At 43.6% G+C, this 23,506-nt stretch overlaps 1 protein-coding gene across 3 annotated transcripts in view; it reads right to left on the bottom strand.

Annotated features, from left to right (window-relative positions):
• Positions 1-8,955: 8,955 nt before the first annotated feature.
• MTM1 (myotubularin 1) overlaps positions 8,956-23,506 on the bottom strand; it is a 78,376-nt gene continuing 63,825 nt past the window's right edge. For all 3 annotated transcript variants that reach the window (XM_069747053.1, XM_069747051.1, XM_069747052.1), the window contains 8 exons: positions 19,593-19,742; positions 16,605-16,793; positions 15,201-15,386; positions 14,018-14,224; positions 11,728-11,820; positions 11,507-11,620; positions 10,785-10,961; positions 8,956-9,258 (listed from right to left, as the gene is read on the bottom strand). In XM_069747053.1, the coding sequence (XP_069603154.1) occupies positions 9,100-9,258; positions 10,785-10,961; positions 11,507-11,620; positions 11,728-11,820; positions 14,018-14,224; positions 15,201-15,386; positions 16,605-16,793; positions 19,593-19,742 (1,275 nt within the window). In that variant the 3' untranslated portion in view covers positions 8,956-9,099. The remainder of the gene's footprint in view (positions 9,259-10,784; positions 10,962-11,506; positions 11,621-11,727; positions 11,821-14,017; positions 14,225-15,200; positions 15,387-16,604; positions 16,794-19,592; positions 19,743-23,506) is intronic.

Below are 23,506 nucleotides of genomic sequence, written 5' to 3'. Positions count from 1 at the left end.
CATTCTGACGAAACAATACCTGCTGCTGCTGACTTTCTTGAGATGTCAGATACATATCCAAAGAAAGTAAATACAGTAGCCTACGTAGTGGCCGATTGGCTGTAGCACTTGCGAGACATTACATCATGCAAGCCCCAGCATGACTCAAATGGCACCGGAACCGGAGTTTTTTTTTTTTTATTCTACCAGGGTTGTCCAAGTAGTGAGCAAGGCCTTTAAGATACTTGTTTGAGGTTCTTCAAGCTTCTATGTAGTTTTGTGTAATATACATATACTAGCTATAGAACCTGTTCTACGCCCGGGTGGCGAGCATTTATATTGGTATATGGTCTCCATCCTGGTATGTGCTGCTTCCATCCTGCGCCCTAATCTTGTCATGTGCTGCTACATCTTGTGCCCCCATCCTCTCATATGCTGATCCCATCCTGCGCCCCTTCCTGTCATGTGCAGCCCCCATTCTGTTTTGTACACCTCCATCTTGTCATGTGCTACTCTCTTCCTGTGCCCTCATCCTGTCATGTGCTCCCATCCTGCGCCCCAATCCTGTCATGTGGTGCTCTCATCCTGCGCCCCCATCCTGTGCCCCCATTGTTATGTGCTTCTCCCATCCTGTGCCCCAGTCCTGTCATGTGCTGCTCCCATCCTGCGCCCCAATCCTGTCATGTGGTGCTCTCATCCTGCGCCCCCATTGTTATGTGCTTCTCCCATCCTGTGCCCCAGTCCTGTCATGTGCTGCTCCCATCCTGCGCCCCATCCTGTCATGTGCTGCTCCCATCCTGCGCCCCATCCTGTCATGTGCTGCTCCCATCCTGCATCCCCATCTTGACTTGTGCTGCTCCCATCCATATGCTGCTCCATAAAGGTTGATGGTCCCCATAAGATGCTCCATAGCCCTGTATGCTGCTGCAATTTAAAAAAAAAAAAAAAAAAAAATGACATACTCACCTCTCGTCGTTGGGCGCCGGAGCAGGCGGGGACGCTATGGGGGTCAGGTGCCGGAGTCGCTGCTGGCTCAGGCAATATTCACCTGTCCCCGTTCCACCGCCACACGCCGCTGTCTTCTGGCTCCTCTGGCTGTGACTGTTCAGAGGACGTGCACTAAACACGTCATCGCACCCTCTGACCTGAATGTCACAGCCAGAGGACACGGAAGACAGAGCCTGGCGGTGGAACGGGGACAGGTGACTATCGCATGGCTCACCCTCTTGGCACATCCCTGCTTCTCCGTCGGAGATCAGTATGCGTTCAGTGCTTACACATACCGCGATCTCCTGGGCCACAATTCTCATCCCCGGATGCGTCACTCTGTGGGGTCCAGACTGCGCAGGCGCTTGCGCAGTCTACAAAGGCTTCTGACAGAGTGACGCTCCCAGCGTTATAGTATAGGTATATCTTTACAGTTGCATCACAGCTCTGGGGTCAAATCCCACCAAGGCCGACATCTACAAGGAGTTTGTATGTTCTCCTCGTGTTGCGCGAGTTTCCTCCAGGTTCTCTGGTTTCCTCGCACACCAAAGCCATACTGATAGGGAACTCCTATTGTAACCATGAATAGGGACAGTGATGATAATGTCTGTAAAGGGCTACGAAAGTAAAGCAAATGAATAGTAAAATAAAGAAATCCGCAATCAGCTCACTTACTATATACATATTTATTTCAGGTTACGATTGTAAATCAAACTAAGCCATACACACGGTTTAAGTAAAAAGTTCTAGGCAGATATTACAACAATTACAAAAAATGTTTAGTTTATTTCAGCTGTTAAGAAATATTCTGTACAAGCCACACATGCCGGAACGCCACATACAAGAAATCAGACGACGTCAGAAGGACGAATGCGTCACCTTACAGCGAGGACTTTCACAAGGGTATAGAATTGCTCATACACATTTCTTTACATAGAATTATTGGAAATGCCCCATGTAGCCCTCAGCGACCTGTTGTGGTGTGGGAATCTTGAATTTGATGGAAGTAATCATTAAATCGCTTCCTAACCAATAGTGAAAAGTGGATTCTCAAAGGGATATTCATCCGCATTTGTAAACTTTATACCTGTTATGAATCCTGCAAACTTACTTCCGAAAGGGCCTTTGACTGAAAATTGATAAGTGGATATAGAGTACTGTGCAAATACTCTCCTGCTACTCTAATTACACCCTGTACAAGATTATCACAATGTGACTACAGGAAAATCAAAGTCTCCATTCTTCCGCAGGTTGAGTATATAGACACCGTAAACTCTGTACTGTATTGTGGACACTAGTTACTGCAAAGACTGAGTGCCGCAGCATGGGAGCAGGATTACCGCCTGAAACCTGGCAGCATCCGCTCTTCTTATTTTCATCGGATGGCCTGGCACACATCGCACTGCAACAAGGATGATGGAGAAGAAGAGTCAGATGCTGGCAGGGAGATGGCAGTCCTCTAGAACTCCACGGTGACTTTGGTTTTGGTGATCTATAGTGGTCCAAGGGTTATTCTGGCATCAGAATATTGGCAGCCTATGCATCAATGTGTGTCAGACACTCAGCACCCCTTTTGATCAGAAGTTTGAAAGGGCAGTGGAGAATAACGTGGACCCAAGGATAAGCCAACAATATTCCGATCCCAGAGAACCCTATGAAGGCTGGAGAACAAAGTTGATACACTGTGTATAAAGCCTGGTTTTATTAAAATGTATCCGGTTTTCAGTATACACTACGTCTGTAGATGAACAATTGTGGCATCACGGTCATTGTGAACTTCAGAGATGTAAACTACCAAAATGTGACTACAGGCAAACCTTGAAAATACACTTATAGCCCAAGTAAAAGTATTTTCCATGATGAATAAAAAACCATCATAACTAAAGGATCCTCCACTGCTCCAGCGCCACCCCTTGCTGCACTACAGTGATGGTGTCACATCATTACGTGACCACTGCAGCCAATCATTGGCCTTAGTCGCACCAGTGAGGTCAGTACTTGGCTCTGGCGGTCACATATGTGGACAGCACATCATCACTACAGTATTGGAAACAAAGACCAACAAGAAACACTGGATTTGCTGCGCTGGAGAGGCGGAAGATTCAACAGGCAAGTAATGCTAATATTACCATTGTATAAACAAATATCACCAGGACCATTTACAGGTTTCATTTTTTGCCACAATTCCCAGTATAAAAACAAAAAAAAAATCATTTTTACGTTTTTTATGACTGATTAAACATATTTGTCAAATTGTCATATGAATAAGCGGTGTCATATTCCTATTAAGCTGTAATGTCAGTACGATCAATTGCGTATTCAAAATTGGTCCTTGGATGTACAATCGTAATCATGTGATCGTCACGTTATGCTCATAATGATAACAGGTTTTAAAGGGAATCTGTCAGTATGACCTCACACGCCAAACTATTTATATGAGCCTGTAGCTCTTTCAAAGACAAGTCCAGAAATACCTTTACATGGCCAGTCCGTTCCTCCAGTACTGAGAAATCAGCTGGTGAATTTTCTATGTAAATGGATATAGTAGATTGGAATACTCCGTCACTCCAGCTCTATCCTGCCTACATCCCGCCTCTCCTCCTGCTTGACCAAAGGCTCCTTTGCCTGATATCACACAGCACAGAGGCTGTCAGTCAAGCAGAAGGAGGCGGAGCTGGAATAGAGCTGGGGTGACGGAGGCTTCAGATCTACCGTAGTCCTTCAGCCTCATTTGCATATCAATTCAAACACTGATTTCTGCACAACAGAGAACCGGACTTGTCTTTAAGAGAGCTACATATGTGTATAAATAGTTTGTGGTGTTAAATTCTACTGACCGGTCCTCTTTTAGAACTGTTCATTAGTAGTTTAAAAGTTAATCACTTACCAAAACTTTATTATTAATAGTTAAAAAAAAAAAGGCCTTTGTTGTCCATAAAATAAAACTCTACGAAATTTACCAATTTATATAAGGCAATGTACATTAAATATATCATTTTTTTTTTCAACTTTTCCGGTACATCTAGGAAAAGAAAATAATAATGAAGCAACTTTGCTTTGATTTAGTTAATTTCCAATTCAAGGTTTTGAGTAAGAACTACTGCAAAGTTTCTTCATTTTTAATATTAGATATACTGGGATAGTATAAAGTGGTAAAAATGGTGTACACCGCCTTTAGGGGTCCCTGGGGGCATCACTTTTACCAAACCACCTATACGCTTTCTAAAGTAAGCGTTTAGCCCAAAAATTAAGCACCACCATTGTTTAGAAGAAGAAAAAAAAAAACAATTGTAATCCAAGATTTTCTTAAAAGGCACAGTGACCTTTAAATGTAATTTCTAAAAAATAAATATGCCAAGCAGAATAGGATTACATTAGCAGTGTGACCACTACATCTAAGGAGACATGGACCCAATGAAAACATTAACACGTCTGTGCAAAACAAAATCTACATACAGAAGCTTCTCTTCAGTTTGGAAAGTATTTTTTTAATGCACTTAAGGTCTTAAACCTCACTTCATTGATACAATTTTTCCTTTACCAATATACTACCTTATATACAAAAGTCTTTATTAAGATTTTACATAATTTCATACTAAATGTTTAATAACCTTTTTATATCAATCTAAAAACTTTACAATAATTTACACCCTATCGCAGAAGAGACGTTCCCTTCAAATACTGTAGTTTGTAAAAGGCAGCTAGATCATAAAGCTGGGACTGGTCTATTAAAGGAGACCAGAGAAAATGTCCCCGGCTGCCTTTATGGAAGCATGTGGTGATGCAACCATCGGCTTCTCGCACTCTGGGACCCTTTCATATCCAATTTATACAGAAACCAAAAAAGGAATCCTAAGGCCGGGATCACGTGTTTGTGGCACACATCAGTGGCTCTCGTGTCTCCTGTCTGAAGCCCTGAAAAGCAGGATTCCGGTTGTTCCGTTGAAGGGGTCACTGATGCATCAATCAGATGGAGACGTTTTGTGCAGTCTGACCTCATTTTCGGTAATAGTTACCTTTTCCAAGTGGGAATAAAATCACAGTCGAACACTGTTTTGGTGCCATTATGAAAAGGCATATTGACAGAGGAGCCAGAAGACTGCAGCGTCTGATTTCTCCGCACATCACCTTCATATTAAACAGTGCAGGGGTTAATCTGCTCAGTGAGAGCTGCTGGAAGCTTCCCTGCATCAGGGTATGTGTACACGTTGCGGATTCCATTGCGGATTCTGCAAAATTCGCAGGTAAAACGCCCCGGAATTTTACCTGCAGATTTCACCGCGGATTTAGTGCAGTTTTTGTGCAGATTTCGCCAGCGGATTCCTATTAAGTAAATAGGTGTAAAACGCTGCGGAATCCGCACAAAGAATTGACATGCTGCGGAAAATAAACCGCAGCATTTCCGCAGGGAATGTTCCGCAGCATGTGCACTGCGGATTTGGTTTTCCATACGTTTATATGGTACTGTACACCGCATGGAAAACTGCTACGTGTCCGCAGGGCCGTATCCGCAGGCAAATCTGCAACGTGTGTACATAGCCTTAAGGCTCAGCTGTGCGCGGTTAGCCACTCCCAACTCCTTCATAATCTGGGTCCTGGCTAGCACCCATTGTCAGAGTTAGCTTATGCTACATGGCTGGAGGTTGTTGGTGGTTAGTGGAGAAGGTGTTTGGTGGATTTATCTGTGACTGTTGCTAGGTTTTGGTGTGTGATAATTCCCCTTCTCCTATGGTTTAACCCCATTCTCCACTCCCTGATGCATGCCTTTGTTTGTGTGAGTATATCTGTATGATTGGTATTTTTCATTATCCCTGTTAGTGTTACCTTGTTAGTCTGGTTGGTGTATTACGGTACACTACTACTCCCCTTTTCCCAGGGAGGGAGAAGGGTACAGACTGAGGGCGGATTCAGGAGCTACGGCAAGTTACGTAGCCCTGGAGTCTCCACCAGAAGTAATCCGGGAACAGCGTTAGGGACAGGGAAGGAGCCCCTGGTCCCGGGACACTTGACAACAGAGTCTTGACACATATGTTAGGCTAGGTTCATATTGCGTTAGAGCAATCCGTTTAGCGCCTAGCGCTAGCGGATTGCGCTAACGCAATGTTGTTTTATGGGGTCGCGTTAAACGTCCCCACTCTCGCAGATCTCCGATCTGCGAGAGCGGGGAACGTACCTCGGGCGCGCCGCGGACGCTGCAAGCAGCGTCCGCGGTGCGCCACAAAACACCGGCACATCGCTAGCGCGTGCCGAAAATGGCACGCGCTAGTGATGCGCGTCACCATTGCTGTTAATTTCGCCATGCAACGCTGTCCGTTAGCGCGGTCACATTAACGCAGTATGAATCTAGCCTTACTGAAAATGAGGTCAAACAGAGCACAAAGTGACTGCATCTGATTCATTAAAGTCAATGACCGGTTCAAAGGATCCACTGGAATCCAGTTTTTCAAGGGTTGAGAAGAAGAAAGCCACAATGGAGCCATTGATCTGTGACAAAAGCATGATGTGAACATAGTCTAAGACATACAGGAAGGACAGTGAGGACCCGTAGACAGCTATGTATGAAGTATTAAGGTTACAACTCGCATGTCTGTTGGACAAGAAAAGCAACCAGTGACGAGCTGGAACGTACAAGCTTGTCATGCTTTAGATGCGCTATGGCCCTGCTCCACCCCTATTTGGTGTGAAAATCACAACAGTCTCAAAATTTTTGTCCAACTCCACATTGCGCAAAAGTTTTGAGACTTTTGTAAGAAATTTATGATACAATTCTGAGTTCAGTGAAAAATTCCACATTACCCTCTTCACCCACACACAATCCGCTCAACTAAGCATGTGTAATCTCGGCGGGGATAGAGGAGTCAGCTGCCGGCAGCCACTTCTAGCAATGGCTTAGATTGGGCATGTTCAATCCAACATGCCCGACCCTTTTCTCCTCATTAAATAAACCCTCATCTAATGTGTAGCCACCCTGACAGTGCTCAGCTAAGGTGACAGTACACATATGTACACACTGTTCAGAAAGAAGTATACAGCCATGCTGTGCACAAGATTATCTGACCCCCCTACTAATGCAATAGGTAAAACTGGTCTAGACGATGCCACTACAATAGTATGAAAGGTGTTGTCCAAGCTCACGATATTGCGGACCCAGCATCAATATCAGTTCGGAGGGGGGAACAACGCTCAGAACCGACCCGATCAGCTGGATGTAAATAGTGAGAGGAAACGGCAGAGCTCCTCTCACTGTATAGTGGCCATTGCCGAGAGTAGCCGCTCAGATTTTACTCAACTGCCAGAGCCGATCGTTGGGGGAAGCCGGGTGTCGGACTTAAAGGGAACCTGTCACCCCGAAAATCGCGGGTGAGGTAAGCCCACCGGCATCAGTGGCTTATCTACAGCATTCTGTAATGCTGTAGATAAGCCCCCGATGTAACCTGAAAGAGGAGAAAAAGACGTTATATTATACTCACCCAGGGGCGGTCCTGCTGCTGGTCAGGTCAGATGGGCGTCTCTGGTCCGCTGTGGTGCCTCCCATCTTCATTCCAAGACGTCCTCTTCTGATCTTCAGCCACGGCTCCGGCGCAGGGGTACTTTGTTTGCCCTGTTGAGGGCAGAACAAAGTACTGCAGTGCGCAGGCGCCGGAAAGGTCAGAGAGGCCCGGCGCCTGCGCACTGCAGTACTTTGCTCTGCCCTCAACAGGGCAAACAAAGTACCCCTGCGCCGGAGCCGTGGCTGAAGATCAGAAGAGGACGTCTTGGAATGAAGATGGGAGGCGCCGCAGGGACCAGAGACGCCCATCTGACCGGACCAGCAGCGGGACCGCCCCTGGGTGAGTATAATCTAACGTCTTTTTTTCCTCTTTCAGGTAACATCGGGGGCTTATCTACAGCATTACAGAATGCTGTAGATAAACCCCTGATGCCGGTGGGCTTACCTCACCCGCGATTTTCGGGGTGACAGGTTCCCTTTAACGACGGGTCATCAATATCATAAGCCCAGACATCCGCTTTAATGGCGTTTCTCAATACACTGAGCATTAATCTATGCACATGTCTGTCTATTAAAGACAAGGAGGGCACAAAATAGGGCGAAGTGTAAAGAAGCCATCCTCAGAAAAAACACCCCACAATGCATAGCACACTCATTTACAACTATATTACCAAACTCTATTTTTTCATAGACCTAAAAAGAGAAGAGTGGTAAACTATACAGACCTTGAAAATGTCAGCAATGTGTTAGATAAGGCTGTCATACATATTAATATTTAAAAGGTAAGCTGTCAGCAGGTTGGTTTTGCTATGTAATCTGACAGCAGTGTGAGGTGGGGACAGAGACCCTGATTCCAGTGATGCATCACTTAGTCAATCAGTGATGTGGTTGGATCAGGAGACACAAGACACCAAGCCCTACTAATAAAACACAGATTTTATTGAAACCGGAAAACACAGTCTAGTAAGTGATACATCACTGGAATCGGGGTCTCTGCCCCTATATCAAATTCTTCTAATACGTAACAAAAACCTGCTGACATTACTTTTAATTAAATTTGAAGAAAAAAAATCATGACCTTTACTGCAAGTGTTTCAATTACCAAGCACAGAGGTGAAATTCAATCTAACATTAAGAAAACTTGAGAGGTTATCGACAACTTTCAGCCAAGACCTGAAACAAGTTAAAAGAAAATTGTGATTTGTGAAGAACAGTAAAATACCGAGCAACATCCCATAAAGCTGTACAGTACACAAGGCGGCCTGTGTGGCCAGCACAAGGAAGATACCACCCTGGGGCCCTCCGTACAGTAAGACAAAAGGATAAAAACAATGACAAACCTGGAAACATAGTCGCTCCCTTTACTCTGGTCACTAGATATTCACAAGTCCAATGTGATACGGCTACCAGCCGGGGGCTTTTCCTACATACATTATTTAACAGGATCTACCTACCAGTGCAACATATAAAAAAGATCTTTTTTTTTTTTAAAGATCTTATAAAGGCACATTTTTATTCAACCGCGAAGTGTTAAACTTCATACAAATTAAGGCATCATTCAAAATGGCCTCCCCGAAATTGAGCAGAGTCCGTATCTATACTTCATACAGAATTTTTTTTTCTTTTCCTTTTTTTGCTATTGTTCAAAATGGAGTTTGCAAGATTCGTGAAGATGACGGAGGGGAGGTGGAGGAGTTGTTCATTTTTGGTGAATTTGAGATTTGAAGTTCTTCAAGTTTCTTGATATAATCGTCTCGTACAGCCAGGAGCTCCATGTAACGCTGCTCCACTGGGTTTGGTTGCTATTGACAGGTAAGGTAAAAGAACAAAACAAAGGCAAAATAGATTATTCCAATGCACCAATAATTAGGTATTTGCTTATAAAATATTATGATCATGTGTGACAGCCTGTAGCCCCGCAGATCTGCTGTATGATGGAAATAGCGTACTGAACAAGACCACCACAGCTCCGTACACTGATACTGGCCACGGACGAGAGCGCCAGATCAGCTGGCCCACCACTTTTAGAAGATAAAATGAATGATGGAAGACTGTAGACCTGACTCCTTGTCACATCCACTGGCAGCTGGATGTAAACCGTGCACAGTGCCGGTACACCGCCGCGCCATACACCGTGTAGCGGCTGCTGCCAGGTACTGCAGATCGGCTCCTGTTCTCTTCCATAGAAGCGGACCTGCAGCCTGGAGCCATCACTTGCTCTCTGCATTTAGCCCAGCCCTTAGGCCTCTTTCAGACTTCAGCTTTTAAAGTACGAGCTCTATCTATCAGTTTTCAGAGTCACAGAACAAATTCACCAATGCAAAGGGTCCAACAAAGTGAAGAAAAAAAACATGATGGCATCCGTGTACTGTTTAATAGGTAGGATAAGCTTGGAATATTAATATTGCATAGGTAAGAAAAGGACTAAGTGGATAATACAAATGAACCCACAGAACATAAATGGTTAAAAACGGGAGCCAGCACACTGATGGTCCATTCTTTATTGGGTACTAGGAAAAAAATATTGATTGTATAAATAAAACCAGTGTTTCAGCTCCTATCTATCCTCAAGTATTGTAAACGGGCCATGTTTTCTGTGCACAGGTGATAAAATGATTACTGTAAGTGCATCAGAAATTGTGAGGAGACGTCTCAAGGCCTTTTAGAGGTCAACACACGATCTGATCTATCCACTCAAGACAGCTCACTTTACAGGACAGAATGAACCAATCAACGTCTACCCCTTAAAGGGTTATTATTCCTAAAATCACATTTTACACAAAAGCAAAATAAATGCATACTTATTGCTAACATGTAGACTAAGCTCAACTTGAAATTTATTTGTTGGAGCTTTGGGTCTCATAGCAGAATGGAGGGGGGGGGCCCTATTATCTGCTAAAACTACATTTCCCAGCAGCATTTGCTTCTCCTTCACTCCTCCACAAATGCTCAACTCTCCTGCACCCTCCATAACAAAAGTGTGGAGAGGTGTTTGTTGTCTGTTGCTGACAGATCAGTTTTGTGAAACTGCAAATGCTGCTCTGGGGATGCACATGGCAGAAGATAATCCTCCTTTGCATGCATCAACACCAGCATTTCTAGTTTCACATCATTGGTCTCTCAGCAGCAGACAACAGCTGAAGCATCTTTTGCCTTTTATCCCCCTCTCGACAGAGTTTCATTCTGCAGCACATCTTAACGGTTGTGATTTTTACCCAAAACTATTGAGCCACTATTCGATCCCATCTTGTGTGCTTTCTTAATTATATGCTGCCTTGTGCTAAAGTTTGGTGATATTTATTAGTTTACATAAAGACAAAACATTTACCTGCTGTCGGATTCTTGTATTCCACCTAATATAGTAATTGACCCAGAGCTCCAGGTGACGCATGCTAGCAACAGGGTACAACACTCGATTGGACTCCTTGGTATAAAAGGGATTTATGTACTTTGACTTTTCACTGTTTATCCAGGACCACAGGGATTGTGTCTTCTCTCTAAGTTTCTAGGATAAAAGAAGCATAAAATTAAGCAACTCAAAATGACAATAAAACAGGTTTCTGCTTAATTTCCAACTATATTTATGCTAGTGAACCATTGTAAATGTAACTTCAAGATGTAATATTGCAACACCAGGGATGTAACATTAGGGCCAGAGGGGCCGCCGTAACATGACGTTTCACAATGGTGCAGCCATTGGCCTGCCATGTGTGGCCTTTCAGCCACCCCATCTGGAAGTCATTTAAGGGCTTGTGGGCCTGGGAATGGAGTGGACAAATATCAGCAAAGCCCTGAATACAATAGTGGAAAGGAGGGCTGTGGAGTTGGAATGGAGCCCATTTTGGTGGAGTCGGTGTCGGAGTCTATGTCATGGAAATTGAGGAGTTGGAGTCGGAGGTTTGGCTTACCGAATTAAAAAATATATATATATATTTTCAATGTCAGGTTCCCTTGATCAAATAGAAATGAGTATTTTTAATTGGCTCTTTTGTTAATGAGGCGCTCCCATTTTCCATAGACTGCTCTACAGCAGAGCGTGGAGATACTTGCCTCTTTTTCTCTCACCGACTCACAGTTAAACAAGAAAGAGCCAAATCGGCAGCTGTAGAGGTGATCCAGGATGGTGATCAGAAAATGCTCACTGAACTCAAAGGCTGTTGGAAACTAAAGGGGAAAAGAACAGCACAAGTGTTATAGGAGACAACAGACCCCCAGTACTGAGGATCCCAGCAATGGCTGTTATCAGGGGACCGGCATGATGAACAATTTACCTGTTTAGACATTTGCCAAACGCAGTCTACGAACTGTAGGAAGATTGGGGATCTGTCGGCATCGGCGTGATTTTTATCACCGTGGCCAATTCTCTAAAATGATAAATAACAGTTTTGAACAGCTGGGGAAAAAAGTAAATAAAAATAGTTTTAGGCCATGTGCACACGCTGCGGATTTTGCTGCGGATCCGCAGCGGTTTCCCCATGCGTTTACAGTACAATGTAAACCTATGGGAAACGCAATCCGCAGTGCACATGCTGCGGAAAAAAACGCGCGGAAACGCAGCGGTTTACATTCCGCAGCATGTCAATTCTTTGAGCGGATTCCGCAGCGGTTTTACACCTGCTCCATAATAGAAAACCACAGGTGTAAAACCGCAGTAGAAACCGCACAAAAACTACGGTAAATCCGCAGTAAATCCGAAGGAAAAACGCACTGTTTTTGCCCTGCGGATTTATCAAATAAGCTGCTGAAAAATCCGCAGTGGACCTTTCTACGTGTGCACATACCCTTATGGTACAGTTTGATAGTAAATAGGTGTATTTTTAGGGTGTTTTTCCTCCCCACAATAAGAGCACTGGGTATAAAACCAGCAGTTTTTAATTTATTTTTTCACTAAACATTTATTAGTCCCACAAGGGAGCTTGCACATTTGATAACAGTGCGTTACGTGTGGAGTGCAGGGCATTATCGAGGCTTGTGTGTATATTACGCGCTCAGGCAGCAGAATGATAGGTGGAGGAATATGGCCGACAGAGGCCATCAGACCGCTCATTGCCATAGCAAAGTACTGAAATCCCACAATAGTGAGTGTCAAGCACATGCAGAGGGCGTTCAGGTGTACTGCACAGCTCGCCCTGGCTGCACATGGCACATCTCCACATGCCATCACGTATATACAAGTCCTGATGCGGCAAGTTACAGGTCATACTGTAAAAGTAACGTGTGAATGCCTAGTGTTTAGCTGACAGTCCTTTGCCTTCCTATTCAATGCAAGCACTTGCTAGAGATAAATATTTAACAGTGAATATATACGTCATCAGTTTCCATGTGACTTTCCAGGTCTCGCTACATGCAGGCCACCATTCTTCCTACATTATTACATGTATACGCCAGTCTGCACACAGCTCACCATCCTGGATATGGCCAATATCACATTAGTGTAACAGTCGTTTCAACTTTTATTCCAGAAATCAATATTACACGGGAAGAATTAACTTGTGTAATATACTTATCAGTGAAATCTGCTTCTTTCTACTCTCGGATTGATCTTTCACTTAATTAAGGAGTAAAAACTATGCAGTTTTTATTACCATATATACTCGAGTATAAGCCGAGATTTTCAGCCCTTTTTATAGGATAAAAATGCCCCTCTCAGATTATACTCCAGTCATTGTCCCAGGGGGTCGGCGGGGGAAGGGCGGCTGTCACATCATACCCACCTGCTCCCAACGTGGTCCCTGCATCTCCGATGGACTCCGACGCCCACGGATCTTCCTGTGTTCAGCGGTCACATGGTACCACTCATTAAAGTAATGAATATGGACGCGACTCCACTCCCATAGGCGTGGAGCGCATATTCAGTACTTTAAAGGGAATCTGTCACCCCAAAATGGTCTATAAACTGCGGCCACCGGCATCAGGGGCTTATCTACAACATTCTGTAATGCTGTAGATAAGCCCCCGATGTATCCTGAAAGATGAGAAATAAAGGTTAGATTATATTCACCCAGGGGCGGTCCCGCAGTGGTCCGGTCGGCACCTCCCATCTTCATACGATGACGTCCTCTTCTTGTTTTTTTGTCGCGGCTCCTGCGCAGGCACTAGGAAAGGTCAGAGAGGCCCGGCGCCTGCGCACTGCAGTACTTTGCTCTGCCCTCAACAGGGCAGACAAAGTACGCCTGCGCCGGAGCTGCAGCGTGAAGACAAGAAGAGGACGTCATCGTAAGAAGATGGGAGACGCCGGACCGGACCACGACGCCCATCAGACCCGGACCGCAGCAGGACCGCCCCTGGGTGACTATAATATAACCTGTTTTCTCATCTTTCAGGATACGTCGGGCTTATCTCCAGCATTACAGAACACTGTAGATAAGCCCCTGATGCCGATGGCCTTAGTTCATAGTCCCTTTTTGGGGTGACAGATTCCCTTTAATGAGCGGTACCATGTGACCACTGAACACAGGAACAAGCTGCCGTCGCACGCTGAAGACCATCGGAAAAGCAGGGACCGCACCATACTGTCAAATTTTTTATTTTTTTTTTTAAAGAAAATGTTTTCATACCTACCGATCCAAACTTATGTCCAAAACTAATCCACTCCTTTTGGACCAACACCTGAAAGCCTTCTACAGTCCTGTAGTAGCTGTCCAGCATCAGCATGGCCAAAGACGTCAGCTGTGCCGTCCGGTCCCAGCCGTCACTGCAGTGCACCACCACTGAACTTTTCCCAGAAACCACCTTATCCGCTACCTGAATGGCTCCTGTCAAGACCAGCTGAAGAGAGAAAAGAAAAAAATACTCTGGTCAGTTCAAGCCACAGTAGCGGCCACTACGCCTATACTGTACCCATACTTTATATACTGCATACACATGCTAAGGATGAATTTACAACGATGCGGCGTCAAAGGGGTTTTAGGAAAACTTGTGTCCTTTAACTCTAGTTGGTTTACAAAAAACAAACAATTACTGTCCCCTGGTCCAGCGCTCAGTCTCTGCTGCAGCTCCTAATGTCTGGTATTGTCTGCAGAGCTAAAAATCACACAGACAGCGCTGCAGCCGTTCAAGGGGCTCTCCTCAAGCCAACGGCACAATCTGCTCAGCTCACTGACTGACTGCAGCGCTGTTCACACAATGCCAGCGCAGCAGACAATCACGGACACCAGGTGCAGTGGCAAAGACTCAGCGCTAGGCCAGCTACGGACGAATAAGAGGTACAAGCAAGCCAAATCATTTCATGTAACAAACTAGCATTTCCCCGGGTGATCGGCAGCTTTTTGTGAAAATTGCTAAAATCTCTTGTTCTCTCAAAAACCAGCACCTATATACAGAGAAGGAACTAAGTATTTGATCCCTTGCTGATTTTGTAAGTTTGCCCACTGACAAAGACATGAACAGTCTATAATTTTAAGGGCAGGTTCATTTTAACATTGAGAGAAAGAATATCAAAAATAAAAATCCAGAAATTATACAAATGTATTTGCATTTTGCAGTGAGATAAATATTTGATCCCTCTGGCAAACAAGACTTAGTACTTGGTGGCAAAACCCTTGTTGGCAAGCACAGCAGTCAGACGTTTGTTGTAGTTGATGAGGTTTGCGCACATGTCAGGAGGAATTGTGGTCCACTCCTCTTCGCAGATCATCTCAAATGCATTTAGATTTTGAGAACATTAGAACATGCTACATGGACCAGACACAATCTAGAGATTGTGAATAATGGCAACACCGGGTTATCGCAACTTCCCGCTCACCTTAATGTGCTCTAACCAGTGCGTAGACTCCAGGCTGGACAACCAGTGCGACTCCTCAACTTGTGGGAAGACGATATCTTTCAGCTTCTTGAGAGATTCTCTCATTACGTGAATGTTATGGATATCCAGAAAGACAAGTTCTGCAAATGGATATGCATCCTCGCTCTCGTAGCCCCCTCCTGTAGCCTACAGAAAGACCAGAATAGTTATAGTTTACAGGCCCAATAACGCACGAATACACAGGAAGCCTGTGCACAATGTAGCCATCCGCAATAGATGAGTAAGTCCTAAGGCCAGCTGTAGTAATATGTAATAGTACTGTATGACATTCGCCAGCCTGCTTTACATGTACAGTGCAAGTCTAGGGAAGCCTTACTGGCAGTAGAAATGGATTCGGAGCACTTCTCGTCTGAGCCCGGCTCCATCCAGCCACTCGTGCTTTTCTGGCTCTTGTGATATTACTATTCCATGTTATTGTTGGATACTGTCACTTGCTGTAAGAGTCAAGGCTGCACAAACAACCATGTATGAGATATATATATATATATATATATATATATATATATATTATACATATACACGTTGGGTTTTTCTTACTTTACTAGTAAAGCTACGTTCACATTTGCGTTGCGCGCCGGCGACGCAACGCACGACGCACAAAAAAGCGCGCAAAAACGCTGCGTTTTGCGACGCGTGCGTCGTTTTTTGACGAAAATCGGACGCACGAAAAATGCAACTTGTTGCATTTTCTTGCGTCCGACGCTAGCGTCGGAAACGACGCACGTGTCGAAAAACGCGACCAAAAAAACGCACGCGTCCCCTATGTTAAACATAGGGGCGCGTCGCCGCTGCGTCGCCGACGCAACAGCGACGCACATTAGCGTAACGCTAATGTGAACGTACACTAAGATACCCGTTTTGCCCATGTGTGTGCCACCACTTTTTGAATGTCATAAAATGAAAAAAAAATAAATAAATGTGTAAGATGGTATTGCCATCATCTATGTGATGGCATATAGATGAACAGGGCCTGCAGTCGTGTAGCTTCTCTCCACTCTGACAGTCTCTCACTTGCTATTTTTTTTTACCCCTGGCGTGTCTCGTTATTTTCCTAAATCTGATCCTTTTTTATTCTTGAGATAAGGCCCTCATGTACGTAAATCAGTCCACAAGGGAGAGTGATCCACAACTTTTCTCTGTGGGCATCTTCTCAATATGTTTCCTCCTTGGATAATATTAGTAGATTTACATACAGGGAAGAGGCTGCCATGTCTCAGGAACAAAAACCAAAATGTCAGACGCAAAGGAACCATGTATAACAATACACATAACTGCAGCAATGCGTCTTCCACATGCACAGACGGCCCTTGTGATACGGTCAATGCCTTGGGTGAAGCCCCTTACCTTATTAGCCACAGCATTGACATTGGGCCTGGCATCGTAAATGGTCAGTTTTGAGGTTTGATTATTGGCATCTTTAATTATCTCTAGGTACCGTTCATCATCTTTATTCCGCTTGCCGCTCATACCGACTAATGGCTGACTGCACCTTGTGATAACCGACTGATTTTCTGGATGTATCCAAGACAAAACCTGTGGGGTGAAGAAATTAAGAAAGCAAAGATTATTTTGTCTTAAGATGGTGGCTCCATCACCACTCACTTCACAGCGGCAGGCGGACAGCGCCGATGACATCCTGGTGACGGGAGCCTTCGGAGAGGTTTAGAGGAGCAGTTAATTAATGTGCATTAGGGAATTATTTATACCATATTCGAACTTTGCTTTTGGTGAGTTTATGAAAGAAATGCGTGAATTGATTCGGCCCAAGTATTCTATTGCCAAAAAATAGCAAAAAAGGCAAATTGATTTGTTTGCGCAAAATTCTAACAAGACCTGAGTGCAAGGCCTGAGTACATGGCTCTCCCCGCATGGCACGTCCCGGAAAAAGGAATCATCAGATTGGTAAAACTCGTGTCCTGTGATACGGAGGACTCTGATCTGCTAATAGGTTTTTAAAACTTTGCTCAAATATGTTGTTATCTTCTGTCGCCGTGATTTACAAAAAAAAAATAGGTCCTCTCTAAAAGGGTTGGCAGTCCATAGATACTGATGACCCATCCTTGGGCTAGGTGAGGAGTATCTGATGGATGGGTATGTAAGCCACGGAACCTGCACCCATCAGCTGTAATTAGCGGAGGCCGGATGTAATCACATTGAGGGGCGCCTCACTCCACAGCCCCGGTTATTATGTAGCAGCCGTAACCAGAGTGCACTGCACCCATCACTATTTCAGTTTTTACATCTAGAAAATGCAAAAACACCCAAAAACAAGGTAGAAACTATAAATTAATTATAAACAATTCATTATATACCGTAAATCAAGGATAATGACTACCCTTGGTGTTAAAGCAAAAGATGAAAAAGTGGCAACCACTCACAACCAGAAACCAAACCAACCACCAGACCCAACTGAATCATATAAAATAATATCTTTATTAATCAATAGCAGCGATACAAAAAAAATCAATAGATAAACAAATTGTGTGCAAAACAGGACGGTCTATATTAGATAATCAAAAGGAAAACCCTTGAGCACAATTCGTATAATGATCACTCGTATATCTGTGCAAGGTAATTAATCCCCAGAATCGGGGTAAATAGTTCCCTGAAATTTATATAAAAAGAAATATAAATAATAAAATAAATGCCAATTGGAAAAACAACTATATAACAACAAGTGAAACTCCCATAATAATGTGCAATGTTGCAAAAAAGTTTTCTTTTGCACTTAAGCACTTTAAACGCTCTATACAAAAGTGCTAGGTATGGGAGGTCGCCAATAAAAACACACAATGGAGGGTAGCAATGCGAGGAGATCACCCGGTCATATTTAAAAAGGAAAATGCTGTCAACAAATGAGATATTTAAAACCAGGTTTTACAGCTTCACATTTTAATTTTGACTTTTTTCATAGGATTTAAAAAAAATATAAATAAAAATCAGTGTGAATATTGCAAGAGTTCTAATTTTTACCTTTAGAAATGATTGTGCTATAGTGGGGGTGAAGATGAGAGTTCCAAAAATAAAAAAACAACAATACTCAACACAAATTGATTTAAAGCACCACTCCAGGGTTTTGTTTTTTATTTTACCGCTAGAGTGGTGCAACTAATCCAAGCTCCCTGCCCCTAGTCTTAGGGTATGTGCACACATCAGGATTTCTTGCAGAAATTTCCTGAAGAAAACCGGAAATTTTCTGCAAGAAATCCGTATTTTTTTTTTTTGCGTTTTTTTCCCGGTTTTCTTAGCATTTTGCAAGCGTAATTAGCTTGCAGAATGCTAAAGTTTTCCAAGCGATCTGTAGCATCGCTTGGAAAACTGACTGACAGGTTGGTCACACTTGTCAAACATAGTGTTTGACAAGTGTGACCAACTTTTTACTATAGATGCTGCCTATGCAGCATCAATAGTAAAGGATAGAATGTTTAAAAATAATAAAATAAAAAAAAATTGTTATACTCACCCGCAGACAGCCAATCTCCTCAGCGGCGTCCGTTCCTATAGATGGTGTGTGTGTGCAGGACCTTCCATGACGTCGCGGTCACGCGACCAATCACAAGACGGCGACGTCATCGCAGGTCCTTCACACAGAGCATCTACAGGAATGGAAGCGGCAGCGTGCACCGCTGAGAGGCAGGAGGACATCGAAGGTGAGTAGATCACTTTTTTATTTTAATTTTTTTTTTAACCAATTATATGGTGCCCAGTCCGTGAGATGGTGGCTGGCGAGTATAATACTAGGGTCAGGGAGCTTCGATTAGTTGCATTTCTCCTGCGTGTTGCTTTAAAGAAGCAATCTCATCAAAATGTTTCACCTGTTAACACTGCAATCATATTATACAGCACTGTGTACTTACAATTGCTCATTTTAACTTTCTACCAGTTAATTCTTCTCTTTTCCATTAGGTCACATAATAAAAATGATAAAAAATTATTTTCCATTACATCACATTACTAAAAACTGACTAGCTGAATCCTTCTAGGCTTTATGCAGAAACAGGAGGTCAATTTTCCCTGTATGAGTCACTACAAAAGTCAATGGCAGAGGGGGGAGGAGCAGAGCAGCTGGGTCAGGAGTTGAGGAGAGGAATAATTTCTGCAGGGACAAGAGACATCCTGTTTCTATATGTATGAAGCAGAGAAAAATTAATCGAGTAAAAAGGTAAAATGAGCAATTGTAAGTGCACAGTGCCTTATATAATTTGTGACTGCAATATATTAAGAGGGCAACAACTTTGATGAGAGGATGACAAAAGGTAAGTGATGATAAAAGTTTACGTAAAAGGGAAGCCATTTCATTTACCGTGTACAATTGCTAACTCTTGCACATACCGGAATCCTGTTCCTGGACCTGAAGGCAGCAACTTTCCTGAGATCATCATCTGTGGCATTAAATGGGACTATTAACAGAGGAGGGTAGGTGTCACAGAATTCATACTTTTGATTCATAAAGGTTAATCTCCAATTATCGTTTGGTAAACCCTGGGGTAAAAGGAAAAGAAAAAAAAAAGGTAATGATAGTAATTTCACTTCTTGGCATTATTTTTGTAATTGCACGTGGAGCATGTAACCACAGGGTGGTGATCACATCTCACAATATGAAGGCCATCTGCCTCACAGAGTATAGGAGGGGGGACAGGACACAAAAGACACATACCAGGCCCAACATTTCACACCATGATCTTCAACAGCATCCGTGAGCAGACGCATGGTGTGAGGAGAGCCGGGAGGTGTATCTGAGCCCTAAGTGGAAATGTACAGACACAGAATGGGTGTAATCGCTTTAATGGCATAATCATTGAAAATGCTCGGAGGGCGGAGCGGCCAATGAGCTGGCAGCTGTTGTACTAACAGGCTGACTCAACCTGGGCAGGGAGCCCGGAGCCGCGCTCATCCCACATGGAAGTTTTATGTGAGCCTCTCACTGCTTTGTGTCGTCAGCCTGACAGATGAGGGCGGTAGAAAACCTTCTATAAATGGCGGCAGTATTAATCGTCAGGCTGTGACATGTGACCTGTCACAATATAAGCTCTAGTACAATCTGCCCGTCATATGTATTACATGCCACAAGGCCAGACAGTTCCAGCTCACGCCCAAAGAGTACAACCTGCACCCTCATTTTATCTGTCGCCCCCTTACTGGACAGAAAACTCTCACTTGTATAAAATGTATATTTTCCATCGTGGTTATAGAAGTCTGCTACTGGCATTGTGGCCTTCAGTGGTCTGTAAACCTTCTATCAGCGGGTTTATGCTATGTAATCTCAGAGCAGCATGATGTACGGGTAGAGACCCCGGATGCCAGCGATGTGTTACCTACTGGGCTGTGTGCCGATGTGCCAATAAAATCAGTGTTTTATCTGCAGGAGATCATCACTACAGGACTAGGCGTTTCATGCTTTTTAGTCCACTGCTGTGTGCAACCCCGCCCCCACTACTGATTGGCAGCTTTCTGTGAACACTGTGAATGGGGAGAAAGCAGCCAATCAGGGAAATGGGCGGGGTTATACAGGGCTCAGCATTTCAGCACTGCTAGATCTGCAGCAAATAAAACCGTGATTGCATCAAAATCACGCCCACTGGACTCCTAAATACAAACATCAGGAATTTTAATAGATAAAATAGAAGTCCTGCTGAATCTTTTCTAACAATCCTATACATCATGCTGCTCAGCCTCTTCTCTGTACCATGCTGTCCCCATATCAGACTCGTATACAATGGAGTAGGTCCTTTTTAAACTTACAGGGGTGCGTGGTGTCTATTCTTAAAAAAGTGCAATACATTGGTATGTTTGTCCAGAAAGCAGATATATGACAAGTTGGTTTGCAGGAACCTTACATTCTCATGCTTTAGTTGCCCTCCCGTGCGTTCTTGTGATGAAGAGGAAAAATCCTTTGGCAAATACGGTACTTATTTTGTCGTTAGGCCTATTCTAGATAAAGGGCCCGATTTATCATTGCATTTCGACTTTTTTTTTTTTTTTTTTTTTTAAGTAGTTTTTGGTGTGTTTCTTTTGTGCCTTATTCTTCTTTAAAGGGGAAATCTGAGACCGTGAAAAAAAAAAATGTTCTGTTGACGGACCGTGGCTTCCAACATCATTCTGATTGACAGTCGGCTCCCCTAGTTACGCAGAGAGAACCTGGATGTCAATCAGAATGACGTCAGAAGTCCTGCCCTGTCAGAGGGGAGCAGAAAAGAAGCCGCCGCTGTGTAGACATGACGTCAGCAGAGGCAGCTGAATCGCCGGCAGGAGTGGTTTGTGACCGCTCTGTCCCGAAGAACGGAGCTAGGTACAACAGGCAGGTAGGTAGCAACTTCCTGCCTGTTAGCGAAAAACAAAAAATGTGCCTAAGCTCTAACCTGCCTGTTGTTGTGACTAGCACCATTCTTCATCAGCTCAGAGTGGTCACAGACCTCTCCTGCCGGCGATTGAGCTGCCTCTGCTGACATAACGTCTACAGAGCGGCGGCTTCTTTTCCGTTCAGCTCTGTTGACAGGGCGGGACTTCTGACGTCATTCTGGTTGACAGCCAGATTCTTGCTGCCCAACTAGTGGAGCCAACTGTCAATCAGAATGACGTTGGAAGCCACGGTCCGTCAACAGAACATTTTTTGTTTATCACAAAGTCCAGGATACCCCCTTTATGCTGCAACCTTATTAAAGTATATTTTGTGTGTGCACCTGTTCTCGTTTCCACCCCTTTAAACAAAACCTGCAATCTGCAGTCACCACATTATAGAACAGGGGAAGCGGAGAACATTAATATACAGATTTGTGAGAAAAGATCCAGTATAATCTGTGTTTTCATTATATAAACCTCTGCTCTTTCTGGGGTTTTCGGGGCAGTGGGCAATGCTTTCTATGTACAAGTGTGTATATAGAGATCGCTGTCAGTCACCGACAGCACGGCACACTGCACCAAAAACCCCAGAAAGAGCAGAGGATTAATTGATTAAAACACAGACTAAAAATCAATCTTTTACCAGAAAACACGCACACATAATATATATATCTATCTCTCTCAATCTGCTCCGCTCCCGCCATCTATAACAAGCTGCCTGCAGATAGAACTGTATACTAATTGTGATAAGTTTCCTCTAATGCTTAACGCCATTGTGGGCAGAGCCTCTGCCCTTGCTCTGATGACTCTTCGTTTGAGTATCCCAGCATGCACTGGGGGCTCGCAAACAAATCATCATTAGACAGGAAGTATAAGAGAAAAAAAGAATAGATGTTAGGGAATAATTAGGGAATGGTAGGAAAAGTTTAAAGTATACTAGCAAATAGCTTTGATTATGGCATCAATTAGATAAGGATTTACTTTCGCCTTTGGACCACCCCTTTAAAGACTTCCTATTGTATCTCTTTGGTACTTTGAGTGAATATGGTGCAGATAGGACTCTGACCCCCGCTGTTGCTGTACATGGATGTCACACACTACAGGGTCAGCCTAGGAAAACATGCTGCATAGAGCCTCACTAAAAGAACCATGCAACGTGTGGGGTCCTGGCAAAGGATGTGACTGGTATTTTTCACCTGGAAAACTTTACAGATTTTTTTTTTCAGATTTCTTACAAGGTGAATAAGGCATAACATTACTAACTAAACCTTCCCTCTTAACTCATGTCTGATATAAATCTAAATTAAAGAAGGGTGTGAATACACAGCATTGTATCTTAATTAACCAGACAACTATTTTTAGCAATCCAGAAAGAATAGACTGTAATCTATATGTTGACTTTTGAATTTAAGCATTTCTTTAAGGTTGGTCAAGAAAACAGAATTTTGCTTGTGTAAGCCTGTAATATTGACTTGTAAGTTGATATTTGATAAAACATATTGTACTTGATGACTAGTGATGTTTTGCTAATTATGCATTGTGTAGGCCAGATAGCTTGGGGACTTCAAAAACAGAGGAGGAAAAACTATGCAAATAGATTAAATAATCAAGTAATGCTACTTGGTCTTATTTCCATTCTTACCCTTTATGTAAATACTGGATGAAGGACACGTGTTAAGTATAAAAATAGGTTACATGCCTCCATATAGAGAGACAGAGAGAGCGACAGTCAGAGATTCAGCCAAGTCATCCTAAGGACCAGAGACAGCACAGCAGCTAAGACATCATGGCTCCATCACGAGTGACACGGACCTATCATTCTACAGAATGCCAGCTTAGGGGACCTTGGCCCCGGTTGGAAGAATACAGATCTGTTGCATTGATCATCGCTGAACCATGGATAAGTT

Source organism: Ranitomeya imitator, chromosome 2 (genome assembly GCF_032444005.1).
Source record: "Ranitomeya imitator isolate aRanImi1 chromosome 2, aRanImi1.pri, whole genome shotgun sequence".
Taxonomy (NCBI): domain Eukaryota; kingdom Metazoa; phylum Chordata; class Amphibia; order Anura; family Dendrobatidae; genus Ranitomeya; species Ranitomeya imitator.
Note: the sequence above shows the minus strand (reverse complement) of the source record. Positions and strands in the feature narration are given on the sequence as shown.